A 23,318-nucleotide genomic window follows, 5' to 3' on the forward strand; every position below is an offset into this window, starting at 1 on the left:
ATTTGAGACAGAGAGACGATAGTGCATGGGAGGGACAACTTCAATAAAAAGTGCTAAAGATGCTTTTCAGTTGTGATCTTTTAGTTTTAGTATAATTCCGTTCCGTTTTACACAACGTATAACACTTTTCTACTAATTTTATTTCTAAATCTGGCAACATTTCCTCACTCGCCATTTTGCAAGAATGTCAGCCAAATCATCAGAGCGAGTTTTTAGTTAATTTATATGTTAACGCACGTTAAATTACAGTGATTTTGTGTTTTGAATATCGTTTTTATTGATAAACAGCAAATATGGACCGTTTTATAAGCATGTGGAAGGTGCGGGAGTTGGCGGACAAAGTGTAAGTCTTATGAACGTTTTCGTTAATTTTTATGTAAATTACAGCAATCTGTTTGACTATATAATATGGATATTTACTTGATTTTTTGTGAACCTTGATAGTGAATTTGCATAAATCTCGATGTATTTGTTGGAAGCGATTAGCTCTGAGGGCCTAGCATACCTGTGATCTTATTCAAATTGTTGAATGAAGATAGGGAGTGTATTGACGAAATGTACTGAAAATAAACGTTATCAGCGTTTTGTCTAATGTATGAGGTAGATTAGAGGCCGGTTTCACGGTTTTAGTGTTTTTCGGCGGCAAAAAACAAGTGTTCAAATGTCATTTGCACAAAGTTGATGAACAAACATGATTTTATCTTGTCAGGGATATGCACAAGATGATTACCAGTCAATCTACAAGTTTGCAAGCTTATTTTGGTAATGAACTGGTTCTACAAGTTGGACATGCCTCCAATTACATTAAGATATTTTTAAAGAATTGTGGTTCTGATATTTTTATAGTCATTCATTTTTTGTGTAGGTGCTAAAAACTCTTCTAAACTAAACAAGTTTTACAGTGAAGATTTTAACTTGAAATATACAGATGGTAAAGACTTACACTAAGCACTTTTTAAGTACTTTCCACTAAATTAGCCTAGTTCAAAAAAAATGCTGAGCTTAGCATTTTACTATGCATTTTTTGCAAAATTTTAAATATAGAACAACAAAAAACATCACATGTGTCTATGATAACCACATGCATAGAGGTCAGTGTTGTAAATAAAAAAATAAAAGTTACCTTTACACATGACCAATTCAACAAAACTGTTTAGCCTTGGAATGAGAGTTTCACAATTGACACAACCATTGAGCTTACCATTGATTAACTAACAGTACTATGAACTACACCATCAAAGTTTTAAAGTCATTTTGTGGGTGTACAAATAAATGTTAAAAACATGCATTGTTTTAATCTCATTGATTGTTTCTTATTGGCTAATCTCCAATTTGGGAAAATCTTTGTTTGCTTGATCTTATTGCTTTTAACCATAATGCAATTTTGGCTCCTTTTCAAGACCTACTTATTGTTGTTTTCGCAACTAAGGAACTTTTTGTCTTTATTAAAAAAAGTACAAAGAAGTAACACATTCATATTATAACTAGATGCACCACATATCGTCCCTTAGCTTACAACACCGCTCAAGTCGAAAATTGGCGGTTTTCACATTTAAATGCCTTTGGATAGATTCGCTCACTGCGCGTCTAACCAAGGTCACATGATATTGATTTCGACCAATCAGATGCCGTAATTCGAAAAGTAGTGACCGCGTGCAAGTCGTTTGGCCTTTTAAAAAATACACAGTTTTCTTCGTCTCCTGTAAAGTTGTTAAAAATGACTTATGCGGTGTTGTTAGCTAAGGGACGATATAAACTTTTGGGCTAAACAGCGCATAATGGAATAAATTACATAATTGTATCTTTGATTTATTGTGCTCAAAAAACATACAAAATTCTGAGCAAGGTTTAGATACTACATCTAAACCTTGCTCAGAATTTCTACAGACTGAAATGTGTGAACAATCTCACAGTAACATGTTAGGAAGAACAAAACATTTTTGTGAAAACAAAGTCGAGTGCTCTAGGCAGTTTGTTTGTATGTTTCTTTCTGTAATCACTCAATGCATTGTTTTCAAAGCAAATAACAATTGTTTAAGGAAATCATTCTGGTTGTTTCCTTATCTCCGTTTTTAATTTTAATTAATATATTATGTACTTAATGTAAGGTGAACTTGTAATGTGTTAAGATAATTTTTGGAGTGATTCATAATTTTGAAGGCTGCACGAATTACATATGAAATGAATATTATGTTTCATTATGAGAATAGACTTTCACTTTTAGAAGAAAACAAAAGTAAAAGCAAACATTTTATCTGACTTTTCATAATGAACTAGGTAAATAGGCAGTCTGAAATGTTTGTAGTAAGCATTATAAGCAGGTTTAGTGCTTTCAGCCCAGTTGTGAAGCCTTCCAGGTTAATTAAGTTGACAAATATGGGTGTTAGTGTTGTCTGGGCAGTGACATAATTTGTTATGTATTATATAAGTGAATTAACATATTTATTTACAAACTTCATTTTTAAAATAGATTTATATTGCTTTATTGCTTCTGCCGGCGGTTTTGCGCACCTAAATAGGAAGTAGTCTACAGTGAAAGGACATAATCATCAAGGAAATGATTTATCAAATCGTACCCATAGTTCTTTAAATTAGGTTTTACCCAATGAACAGACTTTAGTTTTACCAAATTATTAAAAGTTAATTATAAAACACATTTCTATAGTAAATGTGAGTAGGAAATTAATTTCCATCCACTTTTCCTGATAGACTAAAATATCAATAAAATTACAATAGCACAACAGGTGCATTATTTCCCAAGCTATAAATACATAGCCATAATGAAGTTGCTTTGTAAGTAGTTCATGGGAAACTATTTCAGAACATCTTTTAAATGTATTATTTTATTCCAAGAATGCTGTCGTTGAACATCCTTGGCAATCGTTACGGGTAATCAGGAGCCAGTAAGTCTGATAACCAATCTTACCCAGGGGTATTGGGTTGCCCGGGTAACTGGGTTGACGAGGTCAGATAGGCACTCTGTCCTCATAAAACACTGGTACTCAACAGACTGGAAACAGGTTCAAGTAAGACTCGAAAGTGACCCTAACCTAGTTGGAAAAAGGCTCCGGAGATGATGATTCTAAGAATAAAAACTAACTTAAAGATTCAAGTATTCCATAATACGGCCTGCAATAAATTTCGCCAAAACATGTGTCTGTAAACAGCCGAAACTTGACTGGTATTACATTGAACGCAACCTTGTTGTAACCTTTCACTAGCGTTGCATAACATGCGTTACTTGTTGATCTCTGCCGTAATGGTAATGGACGGTTAGCGATGCAATTCGATAACGTAGGTATGTCAAACAATCAAAACCAAAAATCGTTTATTTAAACTGGTCTGCAAAACAGCACTTTTCGATCGTCAAAAATTTACAAAAGACAGCCCCCAAAAGGCCCACCCGTCACCACTTCCTATGTGTTTTTGCTGGGAAGAAGAAGTGGCGCAACAAACTCCCCAGCAACACATGTCTGTCTGTAGGTTAGAAGAACCTTTCTACAATTCTCTCTCTCAAGTTAGCAGCTAGTAGTAAAAATCGCGTCCTGTGGGAACTACTGCCCGTTTCCGGTGAAAATACAGCCTATGTTACTAGGGAAAAGTGTATCTTTCTAACAGTGAAAGAATTTTTCGAATCGGGTCAGTAGTTTTGAAGCTTATAGGATAGAAACAAACAAACAAAAAAGTGTCCTCTTTATTACTTTAGTATAGAAAACACTAGTGCGTATGCGCACTCTTGGCTAATTTCATATTGGCGAAGTTATTTTACGAGAATTAAATCATAATAATATGAAATGTGATGCTTAATTACGCGGTTATTGTAACTTGAAATCGGAAGGATAAATAATGAGGAAATTAGTCTCAATGATAAATAAAATACCTGTTATTCCTTACCTGTAATTATTTTGTTTTAGCATTTACCTTATATGAATGAGGATCGTTAGAATTTAGAATATTAACCTAAATACTGTTTTGGAAATGTTGGTAGTGATTCGCAACTAAATTCCGAGCACGAATTTCCCGCTAAAAAGGAGTGTTTACAGGAAATTGTATCTTCACTTAATAAACTAGTAGTAGGTATATTAAATTATTCACTTATTACAACAGTATTAGATATTAAGTACGGCAGTTACAAATGCATTTACTCAATTGTAAATGTCGTCCAATATCGATCAGCTCCCAAATAAGCGTATAGGATATAATAATGAAAGTATAACAAGACAGACTCGGTACAAAGTTGAAATACTTCACGCCTTTCCCCTTGGGGGGTAAGCAGGTAACGTTACAATCGAGTACAAGAAAACGAGACAGTTTTCCAGCCAATCAGACGTTCCTATTTTGGTGCACAATCAATATCTAGGCCGGATCTAGACACACGGCAGTGTGTCCGCCAAGTTCGAGCAAAAAAGGCGACACACCGGCCGTGGGTTATATTACACGAACCATTTCGGGCCAAATTCGACCCCCCTGTAACTCAAAATCTATTTTATTTACGCATATCAAATTTCTAGTATCTGTTGAGACCCCCTCACTTATCTAAAATACAAAATTTCATTAATATACCTATTGTAGGTCTTGAGATATTGACGTCAGAAAATCGCTATTTTTACTATACACTCACTGACTGACTCACTCATCAAAAACCTAGACCACTTCCAATGGTCGTATTGACTTGAAATTTGGCATGGAGGTAGGTCTTTATGTCAAGGTAAAGGAAAAAATCTGAAAATGGCCAAGTGTGAGTCGGTTTCAAAATAATGAAGGTGTTTTATACCCGGTGTAAATTTATACCCCTAAGGAACTAAAACGAACTAAATTTATCTATATTTATATAATATATCTTCGAATGGTACAAAGGTTTGTATTTAGTCAAAGTAAAGTAAAAATCTGAAAACGGCCAAGTGTGAATCACTTTAGAAAATAACGAATGTGTAACTTTGATCCACGAACATAATATATGATAACATGTCATGTCAGTCAGTTGGTAAATCTAGTCATAGTTAATCTAGTTCATTTCTTTGTAAGAAACATAGTGCATATTAAAAAATCTAAAAGATAGTATAAATGAGACATTTCTTTAACTAACTTCATCATAAGAAAAAAATAAAATAAACAACCTTACAAAAATAAATGAAATCCCACCCAAAACAAAAATGTGAAAGACTGCCAAGTTCGATAATATGGGAATGCTTTGCCTATAAAAGAAGTGAGATCTGAATAAGTACCAAGTTCCATACACATACCTCAGTTAAAAATAGTTACTTTTTAATGATGATTACTTGGCAAGTTTTAATAGAAAATTAAATACTTGATTCATTGCGTTTAGTAGGTTTATAACAAGGTGTATGAAAACTTGCCAAGTAACATCATAAAAAGTAACTATTTTTAACTGAGGTATGTGTATGGAACTTGGTACTTATTCAGATCTCACTTCTTTTATAGGCAAAGCATTCCCATATTATCGAACTTGGCAGTCTTTCACATTTTTGTTTTGGGTGGGATATAGTTTCACGTGTTTATATGGTGCATTTTCACTGCCGTGGATTTCAATAACTTATCTGTTGATTTGCTTAGTAGGCATTGCAATTTAATATTCCCTGTAAAAGGCAAATTCTATCTTCAGTAAGCAAGCACAGATATTTAACAGAAATCCAAATACCGTTCAATCTTGAGCGTAAAATACACAGGGAAAATCAACAGGCTATTTTCCCTCGAATATAAAACGACCCTCATAAGTAATTGGTCGTCTACGAGTGAACATCTCCAGTACATATTTTGTATCAGTATTCGTGGTATGGGAACAAAGAATACATAGCCGAAAGAAATGCCATAAAACTCGTGTTCATGGTGTGGGGCGTAATAATTATGACGGCGACGTGTTTATGTCACGTACGCCATCGCTAATACTACAATAAGGCCAGATACATAATCTGCTGTTATACAGTATTTCAGTTATTGGCATAAATCGTGATGTGGATTTAACTAAACGCTCCAAAACTACGTTGATTTGAAAATATCCTACACTGTTTGGAAGCTACATTATCCTCAGGTGTCCGGGTACAGGAAGAAGTTCCTCAAGGACTGTGGTCGCTGGTGGAACCGCAGGAAACATTTAAATGACAGTGGCAACAAAAGTACGTTTTCATTTTGTTGTATCGACTGAAAATCGTGCCAATTACTTGTTATCACGGTACTTACACACTACAAAACAACAAGGAAAAATAAAAAGATGTATAGACGAAAGGTCGTTACACGCTAAATTATCATCGTGACGTAGTTGCAACGCGTCTTCAGTCACAATTTACATTGCACTTAAAGTCAGTAGGTTATGTGACGTCATTAACCAACCTGTAGATGCAATAAATGTGCATCGAGCGAATTTATGTAGGCTACTGGGTAGCACGCGAAGTTTGCACGCACTCCGCCCCTATTTGGCGTGGAAGAACTCTTTATGTGTAAACTAGCTGTCTGCGATGCGTACCAATGTAAAGTTGAGCTGTGAAAAGTACTGAGAATCGCTGCATCCGGTTGGATTGGAAACCGAACCCAAGATTGGGAAGTGGCTGGTTTATAGCCTCATAGGCAAACGAATCTAACACACTCGGGAAAAGGCTAGGTCCTAGCAGTCTATGATGATAATCTTGCTTTTCAATCTCCGCGGATAGTTTCGGAAGGCTTTTTATTAAATAAACTTGGAAAGTAAATAAAGCATAAAATAAAAATATCACATTGGTACATACATGACCGGTTTCGAACTTGCGCTTGATAACGAACGCTTTAAATATCCTTTAGAATACCTCGAAGCCATTTGTAACTATTGAAATCGCGTAAATAAACGAAATTACTATGATTATAACAAGAAAGTTTTTAAAAGCAAATAAAAGAAAATTTTCTGTTTTATTACGATCCAAATGCATATAAAAACATCTTATCAGCGTGATTAATTGACATCATAATTATTTTCAATTATGTAGATTACATACTTATCTGTTTAAAACCTATTCTTGATACCTAACCCAGAAAGAACACAACAAAATCAATCATACCAAAACCCAAGCCTCATAAATTGAAAGCTAAAAATTGATTGATACCAGACAACGTGCTCTATCCCCGGGAAATGCACTCAGGTCACAGGTAGCTCGTATAGATCGGTCTAGGTTCACCGCGGCTGCGCAGTCTAGTCTAGACTTTACAGAGTCTGCGCATTCTAGCCGCCACTGTGTACCCTAGCTTGGACACTGACGCTCATTTTAATATCAATGGCGTACATCAAATGATGGTTAATTGCCTTTGTTAGATAAAATAAACTGCATATTTTGAGAAAATTTAAAATTAATTTTAAAAATCAATTACGGTGTTTCGGAAATACAATGTTTATTTTGTGATAGAACATTTAAGTGTGTTTTAAAAGTGTTTTTTTTTTGTCATATTGGGGATTATTTTGATAAGTTAATTTTTTTTCGCGAGTAGTCAAAATGGTTAACAAAATGAAAAGAATTAATAGGATGAGGAGGATTAAACTGTAAGTGGTACATAAAATATTATTAAACCTTTTTTTTTCTTATTTCCCATTTAATGTAAAAAGGTTTATTTTCTACTTTTTATTTTATAGTTAAGTAGTCTCTCGAATGAGTGTTCATTGTGGTGAACGCTCGTAAATTGTGAGGACAGTCAGGTAATTAGTCAATGTCGATGCATTTCCGGCCATCTTGTGCGTGCGTACAATTGCAATCACTGCACTTACTATACGTCAATACCTTACCTATTAACACTTCGATCTATTTTAGATTATTTATTTTTGTCGAGTTAAAACGGACGTTTATTTTGTGTTTGTTTTGTCTTTTAAATTGGACACTACTTACCCAAGCGTCCCTCATGCGTTTACGCCCTATAGTTGTTCCTTTTGTCTCATAACAATATGGGATGCTCGGAGAGGAAATCATTTAAGGGTTAACTATGTAATAAACACGAGTATAGTTGCGTAAAACTCCATCTTTAATTGACCTTGAAGAGTAACTAATTGAAGATTAAGAAAGTGATAGTAAATAAAGTTCCGCAAAAAAAGTATACAAATGTTGGTCATCATTTCTTGCACTTTGCAGTCAATTGATGTTGCCTGCAATAAATAAACTGAACCCCACCGTGTTTATATTTAATTTATATGGCCGTGAAAGCCGATTGCGTATCAAACAAACAATAACTTATCGTTGTATAATTGTTCATTTATTTATTTACTTTGGTACTGTAAACTCGGTACTTATGAAGTATTTATAATGTACTTTCTTCAGAATATAAAAATTGTTGCTTTTACTACGTAATACACTAGGTTTGTTTGTCGACAAACCCTCCTACTTAAGTATTATTGCCCACTTGTTGCATGGTTCTGTTGTGCGCTAACAATTTAGACGCCTTAATCTTTTGGAGTTTTCCTACATATAATATCATCAATTAATCGACATATATCTCAATTAATCGACTGGTTTACTGTCGCACTGTTGGACACAGAATCGTTAGTAATTTTGACAAGCTACATCGATACTTGACAAGTTAGAACTACACAAGCGACGATCTTCGGCCTGCGAGCATCTAAAAACGTCTATACATTCCCATCTTGTGTTATTGTCGTAATGGCCACGATACATGTCTCATTGGTCCCGAAACAAATCCCATAAAACAGGACTTATGCAAATGTTCCAACAGAAAAAAAAAATTGTAACGTTAGGTCTGCGACATGAACACACCTTACCAAAATCACCGGTTCACCATTTATCTCAATTGCAGTATAATAAGTATAATAACTCTGAATCTCTCTCTTCCAGCACAAACGTAGTGATGAACTACACGGAGGTAGAAGGCAAGGTGCGCGAGGCGACCTCGGACGAGGCGTGGGGCCCCACCGGCCAGCAGATGCAGGAGCTCGCGCTGGCCACCTTCACGTACGAGCACTTCCCCGAAGTCATGTCCATGCTGTGGCGGCGGATGCTGCATGATAACCGCAGCCATTGGCGCAGGACTTATAAGGTATGTACTACATATTATATGGTCACACGCGTACCCAGCGCGGGGTGTTTGGGCAAATCCCTTCAGCTGGAGGAGTCCAGCAGTGGACGTCTTTAGGCTGTGACGGCGACTATTGCTGGTCTTTGCAAACTCATCTTTCCTCATTTGAAGTTTGACCTCACCCTTTCTGAACTGGCTCTTTTCTCGCAATTGATAAAATCTCCTCTCGTCCTAGAATAGTGAGGGATATAAGCTACATTAGGCTATTATAATATGTATATAGCAATAAAGGACCAAGTTTACAAGAATTCATTACATATAACAGTAAAGGAAGGGGTAAGATACAAAACTGCTCCTTTCTTCTGTTAATTGTTAGTGGTAAGATTTACCTTAGTACAAAAGTACTACAACGTTTGGCTAATCTTCTTCGAGTTAAAGTATCCAAAGTCATCGCCAACAATGTCCTTTTAACGATGTATCTCATTAGTGACTTGGAAATGGTCCAGTATTGATTACATTTGGTATGCCATTAAATAACTGCAACCTGCGATAAGAACTCAACAAATAAAATGTTAGATGTTTATTTATACTTCATGTGAAAATAAATCCAGGCGGACTTAATGCCATTTGCTGTCTATTAAACCAGTTAATTGGGAGATATTCTGGAAATTTAATTTTCAAGACGGGAGGATTCGGTCGAAGGATCAAGAAGTAACGCGGTGTCCTACGTGAGCGACGAACGCGATCAACTCAACGGCATTCCCTACATGCGGCCTATGTGACAGTCTGCGGCGAGACGCGACGTAACGCGAACTTGTTTTGAAGGCGACCAGATGCGACACCACAAACTATTTAGAAGCGTTGTGGGACAAAAAACATAAACATTATAGAAATCGTTTATTAAGTACAAAGAACTTGAAAGAATGTTGTTGTCTGTACTTTAAATATGAACTTTCAAGCAAAATTGTACTGTACTTCTCCATGATTTGAGAAGTAATGACCAAAATCACATAGGACATTTGTCGCGTATAGCATCGTGTCGCATTACGTCGCGTCGTGTTGCGTCGCATCGCGTCGCGTTCGTCGCTCACGCAGGACACCGCGTAAAGAAACAAGATGGAACGGCCTTTGCCTTATAGGTTAATAATAATAAATAATTTATGTTTGTTCCAGTGCCTGCTACTCCTAAGCTACCTGGTCCGCAACGGTTCTGAGCGCGTGGTGACGTCGGCGCGGGAGCACATCTACGACCTGCGCTCGCTCGAGAACTACACATACGTCGATGATGTGGGGAAAGATCAGGTAAGAAGACGTCATAGCTTTACATGGAAGAATATAGAACTGGTAACAAAAAACAAATTAAATATTTGAAGAACATAGGTAAAGTACAAATATCAAAAATAATAAATAGACCGCTACGTAAGCAATTATTACAGCGTTTTCGTACAAGTGGATTTTCGGCTCGGTTCGGGCAGTGGAAACAATTGACAATTTACCGCTGCGAAAGATAACGTTTGAAACCGGGAGATAGACTTTACCGCTCGAAATGTCGCGCGTATGCCCTCGGTTTTGCGACTATCGACAAAAATCCGCTAGTGTGAATGAAGCTTAAAACGACAACTAAATTCACTTTTTTAGTTTTAAAAAATCTGTCTATGTTATTTCTTACCATATTAGCAGAAAATGTGCATAATAAATGATGTAACGTATATTTGCAGGGTATCAACATAAGGCACAAAGTGCGAGAGCTGATAGACTTCATACAGGACGACGAGAAACTGCGCGAGGAGAGGAAGAAGGCCAAGAAGAACAAAGACAAGTATATTGGTATGCCACTGTCACTAATCTATACTAATATTGTAAAGCTGAAGAGTCTGTTCACGGTAATGTCAGGAACTACTGGTTTGAATTGAATAAATTAATAAGTTACGTAAATAAAATTAATAAGGAACGCTATGCTTTTTTTTGCTATCTGGTCGCGCAGAGTAGTTCCTAAGTCGACTATTATAAATTGTTGTGTTGTTGTAGACACTAGTATTCTGAATTAAGATATCTTCTGTTATTTTGCAAGGAAACTTCTTCCCCATCTTGTAGGTTTATTCAATTATGTCTCAAAAAGTTTGAATGAATTGAATGCTCAGAATTGAATGCTAGGTGTCCGACAGACAATAGTTTTTCTATTATGTCTGGGACCTATTCCGTTGAAGGACATACTTTATAACTTATAGTTATTTGTTACCGGTATACTGTGGGCTATAGAAGTGTGTATTTCCTGCAGGCATGTCGTCGGAGGCGGTGGTGATGGGCATGCGCGGCAGCTCGGCCGGCTGGGGCGAGTACAGCGACCGCAGCTCCAACTGGGGTACGTATCAAACTACATTATAAAGCGGTTAATCACAAGATTTCTTTTGTCAGTTAATCACAAGATATTTTTTTGAAAGCTTGCTTTTTTTTTGCTCCATGCGATCAGTCCCTGGATGAGTCTTGATGGGATCTTGTCATGACGAGGTCCTCCTTGTTTTGGATGTGGTTCATATCCATTTGCACACCTTTGTTAGTCAGGAGAAGTCAAGAAAGACTTGTTATAGGAGGGAAAGTTTTACTAAGTTGCTTAGCTGCATTTAGTTAGACTAGAAGCAGACCCTAATTTGTTAGGGGACAAAAGACTTTCTGGATACTTAATAATTTTGTTTTCACATGTTACAGAAGAGCCGAAAGAGAGGAATGATGATGACGAGTACGAGAGAGAGGATTCAGATGGAGATTACGGACATCACAGGGAGAGGAGACCACAGAAGTTAGTATATATCTATATTACCATTATTAAGGAAAACATCCTATTTATAATCTCCTCCTTGGGAAATTTACATACTTACCTCCCCACTCAGAGACATTTAATGATTACTTAAGTCACTCCTTAGTGACGGAATACAAATCCTTCATTAAGGAATGTCTTAAGTAACCATTAAATGTCTCTGAGTGGGGAGGTTAAAGTCCTTACCTAAGTGACGAAATAAATTATTTCTCTAATTTTAAATCTTTATTTTTTAAAGACTTCAATGTTTGTGTTAATAAATGTTAGTTATTGAATATTATATTATACAATTCCTTGATGAAAAAGTATATAGTCACATTTAAGCTTCAATTTTTAATAGAACATAAAATTGAACATGAAGTTGCGAGGAAACTTATAAACTACTTTCGCCTTTAACACTTTCCTTGTATACTTATTAATGCATTTCTTCCAGAGAAAACGTATACCGCGATTCAGACGTCGTAAGCTCGAGTCCTCCTCGCGCCCGGTCGCTGGAGCGAGCCGAGCGCAACGAGCGACTCGACCGAGCCGAGCGAGCTGAGCGAGCTGACCGCGCCGAGCGAGCTGACCGCGCCGAGCGAGCTGACCGCGCCGAGCGAGCTGACCGCGCCGAGCGAGCTGCGCCTAAACCGTTCAGCATTAACCTTAAGAGCCCTGTTAAGCAGAAGCCTTCTACACCTGTTAAGAAGATTGATTTAGGTTAGTGCTTCTTGTAGTGTTATAATTTAGATAATAAATAGCTGAAAGTGATTCTAAGGAATTTGCTATTTTTATCTCTCGAATTAGGCAATGGTTTCGATACTTAAATAACTTAAAATGTTGTTAATTTAAATATTGGAAATGTATTTCCAATAGAATCATGAATTTTGGTAAGTAAATGGTTTTTCTTTCTTTCTTTCAAGAAAAATAAATTCAAATAGTGTTCTAATGTGTAAGCATTTGAGCAAAAACATAAAAAAGCAATAAATCAATTAAAAACAATACGTTTGTATTGTTTCAAGTAATCTCCCAAAAACAATAATCAGCAAAATATCCCACTTTATAAACCACCATACAAAACTAAATCAAATCTTTCCCACCCAGGAGCAGCAGCATCATACGGCAAGTCCTCTTCAGCATCGGCGCCGGCTCCTCAGAGCCAGCAGTCGCAGGAACTGCTGGATGACCTGTTCAAGACCTGTGCAGCACCCGCCGAGCCACCACGAGGCCTGGACTCTGCTAACGTGCTAGATGATTTTGATCCTAGGTAATAACATTATTATATGCTTAACCTCTTCCTAACCCAGTTAACCGGGCAACCATCTTGCTAAAACTTCGATCCTAAGTGATTTAAAATAATGTTATTCAATAAATTAAATATTCTGATCGTAAATAAATTAGCTTCTGCCGCCGGTTTAATCCACTTCTCGAGGGAACTATCATTAGCATCTTTCAGCTATCCTACCCATACCCATTTCACATTTTTCGATTATATTATTTAAGCATTTCAAAATCTGTTCAACCTTTTGCTCGTGAAGAAGTAACAAACCCACTCACTTTCGCTCTTTTAGTTTATAAACTCCAAATCAATCAAGAAGTTGCTAAATACCAACTAATATTCTACTTACATTTCAGAGCCGAAGAACCGCCGCTACCACGAAAAGTATCGAACGAATTCGGCGACTTCACAAACGCATTCGGTCCCCCCGCCAACAACAACGAAGGATTCGCCGACTTCTCCAGCGCCTTCACCGATAACAACACTGCTACTGTTAACAACACTAATATCTTGCTGGGTTCAAGCAATAACTTGATGAGTGCAGGCAATAACCTGATGGGTGCGAGCAATAACTTGATGGGAGCGAGCAACAATATGATGGGTGCGAGCAACAATTTGATGGGGAGCAATAACTTGATGAATTCCAACAGTTTGCTTAGTTCTACAAATATGAATACAGGTGAGATTTTATGATACAGTAATTAAAGAATTTCATTTTAGTGCACAAAATAAAAAAATATATTGCCAAATTATTTTATCTAATTTGAATAAAGTCTGAAATTGAGTAAATTGTCAAAAACACTAAGCTAAATAATTTTGAAAAATAGAGCAAAAGATATATCGAATCATTTGGTTCAATTAGAGATAAAAATCACACATAGTTTACCCGTTGCCATTAAAATGGCCAGATATTTTTAGTCACATAGTTTGGTGTAATAACTTACTTTACTTTGACTTATCGTCCCAATCAATTAAATAGAATATTGTTACTAAAACATCCCAATATTGCCCACAGCCCCATCGTCGAACCTGGACCTTCTGAGTGAGCTGTCCCCCCCCGCACTGTCAGCGGTGGACTCGTTACCCGACCAGCTGTCCGGCGTCACGCTGCAGCCTGCTCTCGCGCCAGGTCAGTACATATCGTGCTTAGTTTTATATTTATTGAGACATCATCTTTATAAAATGCGATTGCGCGATCATCGCATGAAATGTCGATGCGACCAAAGCAGTAATATGGACGCGATTCATACAAATTTTAATAAGGACATCTTCATTATACTTTCCATGCGAAGTAAATATCGATAAAATAAAATAATCGTGCGTTCGTACGAGTAAAATTCGCCCTAAGCTACAGTGATCGCGCAATCGCGTTCTATTAGGACGATGCCTTAAAGCCAAAAAAAAATTGTACTGTGGTCCAATTCGCGACTAGAACAATCATGAATATTGGACCACCATGTATGATACCAATTCAAATAAAGAGTAGGGATGCGTCCTATGTGGGCGGACCAACGCGAACTCGAAGCTATCCGAAGTGAATTCAAATTTACTGCGCGATGTCACGTAGGTAACTTCAAAAAAAAATTACTGATTGTTGGTATCGCGTCGCGCCGCTTCGCGTTCGCATCTGGATCGCTCACATAGGACGCACCCTAACAATATTACAGATTATTGTATTTATTACTCATGGATTGTATTAGTATGTTCGTACTAAACAATATGTGTTACCAAAAATCTAATATGAATAAGTATGACGTGTTTTAAAAAAATTAAGTCTATTTAAGTTTATTTTTATTGATGTTCAAAACCTGTTTGCGGCTGTGTTTTATTTTATTGCGACAGCATGATTGTGTAATACTTAACGTTAATATTGAAATATGTATATGTTACCGTAAGATTACAAACATCGTTAGATTACAATCTATCTCGAGAGATTGCAAACTGTCGAATTATTGTGAACCGTAACATCTGATTGCAATTTAACGCATTATTTTTCGCTATATTATAATCTATCGATGAGAAATTGTCAAATTGTCAACTGTCCGAAAGCTCTCTCTGATTGGTCAGTCTTTTTGTAAGATCGACCAATCACGACCAGCCGTTCTGTTCCCATGGAGTTCCCGTAGAGTTAGGAATGAAATAGAGGTGTCAGTTAAATAAAATAAATGCTCTTCAAAAATTCTTCAAGTATTAAATTTATATAAAAATAACTCTTATAAAAATACAGTTAGGTATTTTGTCTTCAAATACAAACTAATATTTAAAAATAAAATAAAAGGGGTGCTAATTAAACAGGCTTCTTTTTAATATCATTATTCGCCCCCAAAAATGTATGTTGCCTTCTAAATTACTAAGTCAGCCACAATTAATAAAGCGTCGAGCATCTAAATAATACTATCTTAGCCACGAGTTATCTTCCACTCTAAATACAACTCAGCATGGTGGTTATTTTTTTGCATCTAAATTTGTAGCATGCATTCTAACAGTAAACTTCTTAAATACTATTAAATGACATCATAAAAATATTTATTTACCTTCTAATTTTTTTACTCGTACCTACTGAGTTTTTTGTTTAAAATATAACACATCCCATATTAATTGACCCAGCATGGAAGTAAGCATGCAACATGCAGCAAGCATAACTTCTGTCACGGCTCCGGCGCTGCGGGGCTCCGGCGGTCCCATGCGAGCTTATCGTCGCAGATGGTTTTCACGCTCACCACCGCAGCTTCGGCTTGCTGACCGGCTCCGCCGGCCAGCCTCAGCCGCGGCGGCGAGCGCTGAAACTACCTGCGCCTCAGCTCGCAGGCCGCCTCGCCCCTCCGCGCCTACGCGGTTTTGAATTGCACTCTAGGGGTAGGGCAGACAAGACTACGTGGAGTCGGTTTTGCAGCGATTCGTTTTCGTCACTAACTTCAATTTTTAATAAAATTTTTAATTGTGTGTAATTTGAGTCTTAAAAATTAAGTACAATTTTTGATTTTATAAAAAATTAAACCGTCACTTATTTTTGCACGTCAAAGAGCTGTGACACCGGGAGTAGCAAAGAACATTGTCTTTTTTGACGTTCTACCAATCAGCGCGCAAGATGCATTCCGTTCTACGCCAGTTGACAATTTGACCGCTCTACATCGCTCTCGATCTTACAAAAAGACTGACCAATCAGGGAGAGCTTTCGGACAGTTGACAATTTGACAATTTCTCATCGATAGATTATAATATAGCGAAAAATAATGCGTTAAATTGCAATCAGATGTTACGGTTTACAATAATTCGACAGTTTACAATCTCTCGAGATAGATTGTAATCTAACGATGTTTGTAATCTTACGGTGACATATACATTTTGTTATTATTTTTCTGATTGCCTTAACTTTTACTTGTTTCGTTGCTTAATATCTTATGTCTAATAAAAGGACTATTTTACATAAAATGACTCAAATTTATTCAATGGCTGTTAGGTGCACCTATGTGTGAAGGATTATCTTAAAAACACTATTATAACTCTGCCGTATATACGAGCACAAATCAAACATCGTCCGCGCGTAGAACTCCCGCAATCCGCGCGTGCTACTCTCTCTGTACGCGCGATTAACTCCCTTTGGCTGCGCGTATAACTGCCCCTACCCGGGCGGACAACTTCTCTATCCGCACGGGTTACTCCCACTGACTCCGTCTGTTACTTAGCGTAATTCATTATTCTTATCTAATTAGGGTTTCATAGTAAACTAGGAACCCTTATAATTTTATAGGTGCTAATTAAACCGGCTTCTTTTTAATATCATTATTCGCCCCCAAAAATGTATGTTGCCTTCTAAATTACTAAGTCAGCCACAATTAAAAAAGCGTCGAGCATCTAAATAATACTATCTTAGCCACGAGTTATCTTCCACTCTAAATACAACTCAGCATGATGGTTATTTTTTTGCATCTAAATTTGTAGCATGCATTCTAACAGTAAACTTCTTAAATACTATTAAATTACATCATAAAAATATTTATTTACCTTCTAATTTTTTTACTCGTACCTACTGAGTTTTTTGTTTAAAATATAACATCCCATATTAATTGACCCAGCATGGAAGTAAGCATGCAACATGCAGCAAGCATGGCTTCTGTCACGGCTCCGGCGCTGCGGGGCTCCGGCGGTCCCATGCGAGCTTATCGTCGCAGATGGTTTTCACGCTCACAACAAACTACCTGCGCCTCAGCTCGCAGGCCGCCTCGCCCCTCCGCGCCTACGCGGTTTTGAATTGCACTCTAGGGGTCGGTTTTGCAGCGATTCGTTTTCGTCACTAACTTCAATTTTTAGTACAATGTTATGGCAATATGCTAAATAAAATGAATCCAAATTAAATTCTACCTTAAAAAAAAACGAGTTTTTGGAAAAATGAGGCCGAGTTAGTAAATTAGATGACAATGTATAAATAAGAAGGACAAGGTTACAATAATTGATGATCTTTTATTGAAGCTTTCTAGTAGATGGCGTTGTAAAAAAGACGAATTAGTTTATTAGAGGCTATGTCGTTTCCCCGTTGCTTAGTTATAAAATTAAAAGTTTAATCATGTGTCCAATAAATAATTTTGTGGCTACACTTATTATTTCCCTAATTTTATTTGTTTGTCTATCCGTCCGCCCGCGCTTAATCTCAGTGTCCGTTAACACTAGAGAGCTAACAGTATGTATATAAATCACGCCGAAAAAGTGCAAAAAAATTAGGGTACTCCGATACGCAAAGTGGGGCGTGATATGTTTTTTTCATTCCATACGTGTGATATATTGTTGGATAGATATTAAAAAATAAATAGGAGTTAGCTAAAATCATTTTTCCATAATAGTAATATTTTCGCTCCTAAAGTTTAAAACAACCTCCTTAAACTTATAACCATAAGTTTAAAAATATGAAAACAAATCGAATGGAGGACTATGTAGACTCTTGAGGAAAATTATTTTAAACTCATTCGTTGAACAGTTTTTGAAAAATTGAACAAAATTAATTCTGAAAACTTAGTTACATATTTTATAATATTTAACGTTTATTAAATAAAAAAAAGAATTCTTAAAATCGGTTACACAATCCAAAATGACCACCGGAACCCGACATACGTAACCCACCCAGTTGATCCTCCGATTAGGAATAGGCTATACTCGTCCAACTACGGAACCCTCTACTGAGTTATAGTATAAGTTTAGTTGATAAATATTAGTTCATCCTACATTTTTTCTAAACCTGCAGAGTTTTGCCAGTCGGTGTAATGTTTATGTAAAAAAAATTAAGTGACATTATATTATTTGATAGTATGTATGTTTCTAAACTATTGGAATGTGAAAGTTACTGTGTGCATAATGTGTGTTGTAACTTATGACTGATGTTTATTGTTTTAGTTGGTTGTTTTATTATTTTGATTATGAAAGATGCGTTTTATTAGTTACGTGGCTTATTATAATTTTTATTTGGCACGTTTTTCGTTTACAAAATGTGTTTACCGTTTCGACTCGGAGCGCGATTTTTTTATCGAAAATTGAATACATGTCACTTGACATGGGTGATCCAACGATGTACCGGGTTTAAAACAATGTTATTTTACTGTGTTTTATTTGAACGATACGAAAGTGCATGTGTGACCGTCGAACGAACCAAACAGTTTTGGACACTTTCAGGATTTTTTTCGTTGCAGGCGAGTTGTTTGGTACCGCGTGCCAGCGGGCGCTGCGCCGCGCCGCCCTGCACGTGCAGGCCGCGGGCCGCGTGCGCAGCGCCGCCGAGCTGGCGGCCCTGCAGGCGGCGCTGGCGGGGGCCCGCGAGGCGCTGCCGGGCCCCGTCACGCTGCAGCGCCTCACCCGCGCCGACCCGCCCGCGCTCGCCGGCCGCGAGCTCGACGCCTACGCCGACCTGCTCACTGCCCTGGCTCGCTGCCTGCTGCCGCAGTGGCCGCTGTGCCGCCAGCAGATACAGGACCTCTTCACCCTTGACGAGGGTGCGCACAACGCGAGGGAAGCCCTCTCCATACTCTGCAGCTTCCTCAAGCACGAGACCGACACGACCGCCGTCAAGGCCCTGTCCGACATACTGGTCGCGTACATCAAGAGTGACGTCATCTTCACCGCCATAGTGGACTGCTGCACCCCCGACTCCGAAGACACTGACGCCAGCGACCGCGACGACGCCTGGGAGCATTACGTGCAACTGCTCGTAACACTGCCCCAGAGAGTCGCCAATAGATTAGAGATCAATACCCCCAAGGCATTCTCCCATGAAAACTTTGCTTACTATTTGATATTCCACGTAATAAGAGCGATAGATTTCATGTCCCAGAGCAGTTTCCAAGAAAGCACGCAGTATAAAATAAAGGGGCTGTCCCACTTTGTATCAAAGATTATCACAAACTTTTACATGGGCGGCGACTCGCCCGTCATAGCCAGCTTCGTAGACATACTGTCTGCGTGGACCGAGACTTCCGAACAAAACCGATACGTCAAGCGCAAACTCATACAAACATTACTCAAACATTTATCCCGACAAGCGATAGAATACCTGAGCATAATGCTACTCAAGCAATGTCCTATACACTATAAAGCTGATCAACAGATAATCTACAATGTTATCGGTGATAACTTCGATACGAACAATGATTGGAAGGAAATACTCAGTTTCAAAATACCTTTTTACGTAAAACCAAAAGACTACAAAGATACGACGATACAGGAGAACTTGTTGTACTATCTGTCGTACACGAAGAACTCCGAGGGGAACATGAACGAGTTGATCCTGAAGCTCGCCACGGTATGGGCGGACGTCAGGCTCATCAACACTTCCAACTTAATGGAACACATCTACATCTCCCAGCTACTCATCCTAGCAGTCCGGTACAGGGTCACCATGTCTCTCTGGAGTAAGTCAGCTTGGAAGACTTCAGAACTCAAGAATATATTGCTGCGAGGCATGGGCAAACACCTCGACGTGCTGTCCCCAGAGTTCCGCTGTGTGGGCACTGCCACCATAGAGATAATACTCAAGATAATGGCTGAACTAGAAACAGATAAGAAACCAGAACTCAAATTCCAGTACGACGATATGGGAGACTCGTGCAAACAAATATATCAGAACCTAAAAGATTTGTCGCACCGTTGTCTTATAGACCACAGACGCAAGGGACCGGACAACTACGTGCCTCGACAGATCAATTTAAAACAATCGCTGGATTATATCGCGAGCAGATTCGCTAAGGACGAAAACTGTAGAGCGCATAATACTATAGTCTCTTGTGCAGTCAAGGGTCCTGAACAAACTAAGGAAATAGTAAAAACTATTATATCTGTTAAACTAGATGCGTTAGACGGCAAACAAGAAAATCTGGATTCCGATGACGATCTAGTACCTTATGACATGAGTAATGATATTTCTGCCAGTGCTAAGAAACATCCCAAATATCTGAGAGATGTACTAGAGATCATCGTTGAAGCGTCAGATGCGGAACTATTTGAGTGCAGCGTTGAAGTGGCCGAGGAAGTGGTCACCAAACAACTGAGGGACGAAGATCCGAAGGTTGTAACCGAGATACTAGACGTGTTCGTGCATCTCGAGCCTAAATACCACATAGATGATTTCGACAATATAAAGTTCAAAACGTGTGTAGCGATTGTATGTCAACGACCTGCAGTAGCGGCGCCACATCTCTGTAAGGAAATACATACGGACATAGGACGATACTCCATCGCAACCAAAATATTCATGTTAGACGTATTATGTGAAGCTGTCAATAGGATATCCGGAGTGTACTCGCACAAAAAACTAATTCCACTTAAAACTGAAGAAATTATCTGCGAGCCCCAAAAAGAAGTGCCGCCCGAAGAGATCATAAGGCGAAGACTTATTAATAAAACTAGGTATTTCCACACGAAAAAACCACATCCCTTTTCTAAAGCCAAGAGGAATATGTTTGCGGCTGTTGCTGACAATATCTTCTATCCATTAGTGGGGGGTTTTGGATACAATCAGCTGACGCTTAGCCAACACAACCTCAAGCAAGATGTGGACAACATACTGTTATTAAAATACCTGTCAGTCGTCGGCAATGTGGTGCTAGCAACGAAGAACTGTCCCAAAGTGACTACATACTGTTGGGAGGTTGTTAAGATAGTGCTATACATGCGATATACCCCGGAGCCGACGATACAGACGAGTGTCATGTCCCTGCTCGCGTCTGTGATCCTCGTGGTGCCGTCGAGTATACTGAAAGTGGAGTTCTTCGATGTGATGATGGAGCTGAGGTCGTGGCTGATCGACTGCCTCAAGAATGTCGACCTGACCATGAGGCTCGGCGGTCCCAAGTCTGAATCGGCGATATTCGCCGGACAAGTCTTAGCGTTACTCGAGAAAAACTTAGGAGACATTGAGTAATACTATCGTATTATAACAATGTCTTAACTGATAGTTTTGTAAGTGAAATGTTGTGGAAGTTCAATTCTGAATGTAAGCGATAGTGGCCAGGCCATCTGAGATTCCATGTAATTCTGATAGGTTTAAGTTTTGATGCTAATTGATTACAACATTGTAGTGATTCCTATGATCTATGTGTCTGTATACCCACCGTCAATACATTACTTAATGTCAACAATACTGTGTTTTATTTTACAACGCCACTGATACTTAAAGAATGGTGTTACTGTGCTTAACAAATTCACTTTCTATAATTTTGCTGCTAAAATTCCTTTATAACACATTCTTTAGGTAAGAACCCAGCTCAGAAGAATCAGAAATAGCAATAAATACATTTGTACAATCCAAACAGGTATTCAACCGACGCCCGTGGGTCTCCTGAACCCCATAGCTCCCAACAGCACGGCGGGCGCCGCCCCCGCCGCCCCCGCCAAGCCCGCCGCCAAGCTCGGCGCCACGTGGGCCGACACCACGGGCGCCATCAACATCGACGTGGACAACCTGCTGGCGCCCCGCTCCCCCCGCGCCGGCCCCGCGCCCTCCATCAACCAGCTCAAGTCCTCCCCCTCCAGCCCCGCGCACCAGCCGCCGCCCTACCTCGTGCAGGCGAGCCTCAACAACAACTTCGCCAGCCCGCAGCCGGGGCAGCCCATGCGACCCGCCTTCGCTCACAACAACTCCTTCCTCCAATGATATTGGTTACTGGCAGATATTTGCCAGAATGGTTGAGTTAGATTTAGTTGCGGATTGGAGCAATGGTAGAAAAATAAATTTCCATTATTTTTAATATTTTCTGTATAGACTATTATGATATCATTTTTATTGAGTTGTGTACGTTTTCGTGCTCAAAACTCTTCGATAGTAATTTTCTTATTTTATTTTAAAATGTCCGTTGATTTTGCATGTGTATAAGCTTTTTTCAATGAACCCCTATCTTAAAGTTCCTCTAATTTATTAGTAGATTAATATCAATATTTAATCTGACAATAAAATTAAATCGCACTTTTGTGATGCGAAGTAGCGGTAGGAAGGAAACTAATATCATGATTATACCGCTCTTTGCTAGTTAAATTATATACCATTGCTCCAAAACCTAAAGTACCTATCGATGTGGGTTTCGGAAATTAGTACTAAAAGTGAAATGAAAACAATTTTTATACGAATTTGATATTATAATAAATTGGCGAGGCCCACGCATGTACATAAGTACATATCAAAATATATCGCCTGATATTATTTGTTGTTTCGCTAGAGTGGCTGAGGTAATGCGAGACTATATATATTATTTTAAATCTGTCAAAATTTACTTAAAAATCTACTCAAACGCTACAACTGTTTCTTCTAACCATACCGCTTTAAGGGTAGGTATCGAATATCTAAGAATTAGTCGTCTCGCAACGAAATATGTGTTAGATCCTTATAATCTTCCGTTCGAAGATGTGTTAAGGATATTCCACGGAGTGCATATCTTGTTTGGTACACATGTACCCTTTTTGCGGCTCAAGTATTAAACATGTTCCAGTAAAACATTCGCTAATTCTAGTTTACATTGAAATTATTAATGGCTACGGGTATAAGACAGAAGCAATACAATCTATAACATGAAATAAATATTAAAATATGTTCTACAATTACTTTTATTGATTGTTAATGTTTTACTTTATCTCTTTTAAAACTGTTTAAAATTACTATGTTATCTTAACTTGTGAAATTTGGTTTTACGTCTATGTAATCTAATGCTCACTTTACATTCCTTCCAATTATTTCTACTTAAGTTAATAAAATTATACATTTCTTGAAAGTAT

At 38.2% G+C, this 23,318-nt stretch overlaps 2 protein-coding genes across 2 annotated transcripts; both read left to right on the top strand.

Annotated features, from left to right (window-relative positions):
* The first annotated feature begins 164 nt into the window (after positions 1 to 164).
* Positions 165 to 23,310, top strand: LOC124641943 (clathrin interactor 1-like). Its single transcript, XM_047180209.1, has 11 exons — positions 165 to 343; positions 8,820 to 9,021; positions 10,174 to 10,302; positions 10,719 to 10,827; positions 11,279 to 11,362; positions 11,707 to 11,797; positions 12,249 to 12,514; positions 12,899 to 13,061; positions 13,430 to 13,752; positions 14,089 to 14,202; positions 21,866 to 23,310. Exons 1-11 carry the CDS (start codon positions 294 to 296, stop codon positions 22,204 to 22,206), a joined length of 1,872 nt encoding a protein of 623 aa, XP_047036165.1. The 5' UTR covers positions 165 to 293; the 3' UTR covers positions 22,207 to 23,310.
* On the top strand, positions 17,688 to 21,691 carry LOC124641941 (telomere length regulation protein TEL2 homolog). The gene has a single exon (XM_047180207.1). The coding sequence runs from the start codon at positions 18,691 to 18,693 to the stop codon at positions 21,472 to 21,474; it is 2,784 nt and encodes a 927-aa protein (XP_047036163.1). The 5' UTR covers positions 17,688 to 18,690; the 3' UTR covers positions 21,475 to 21,691.
* Positions 23,311 to 23,318: the final 8 nt, after the last annotated feature.

Source organism: Helicoverpa zea, chromosome 23 (assembly GCF_022581195.2).
Source record: "Helicoverpa zea isolate HzStark_Cry1AcR chromosome 23, ilHelZeax1.1, whole genome shotgun sequence".
NCBI lineage: Eukaryota > Metazoa > Arthropoda > Insecta > Lepidoptera > Noctuidae > Helicoverpa > Helicoverpa zea.

Coding starts and splice junctions, on each gene's coding strand:
- LOC124641943 (XM_047180209.1), top strand. CDS start 294: ATGGACCGTTTTATAAGCATGTGGAAGGTGCGGGAGTTGGCGGACAAA. Junction 12,515..12,898: donor TGTTAAGAAGATTGATTTAG/GTTAGTGCTTCT, acceptor TTTCCCACCCAG/GAGCAGCAGCATCATACGGC. Junction 13,062..13,429: donor CTAGATGATTTTGATCCTAG/GTAATAACATTA, acceptor CTTACATTTCAG/AGCCGAAGAACCGCCGCTAC.
- LOC124641941 (XM_047180207.1), top strand. CDS start 18,691: ATGTGTGACCGTCGAACGAACCAAACAGTTTTGGACACTTTCAGGATT.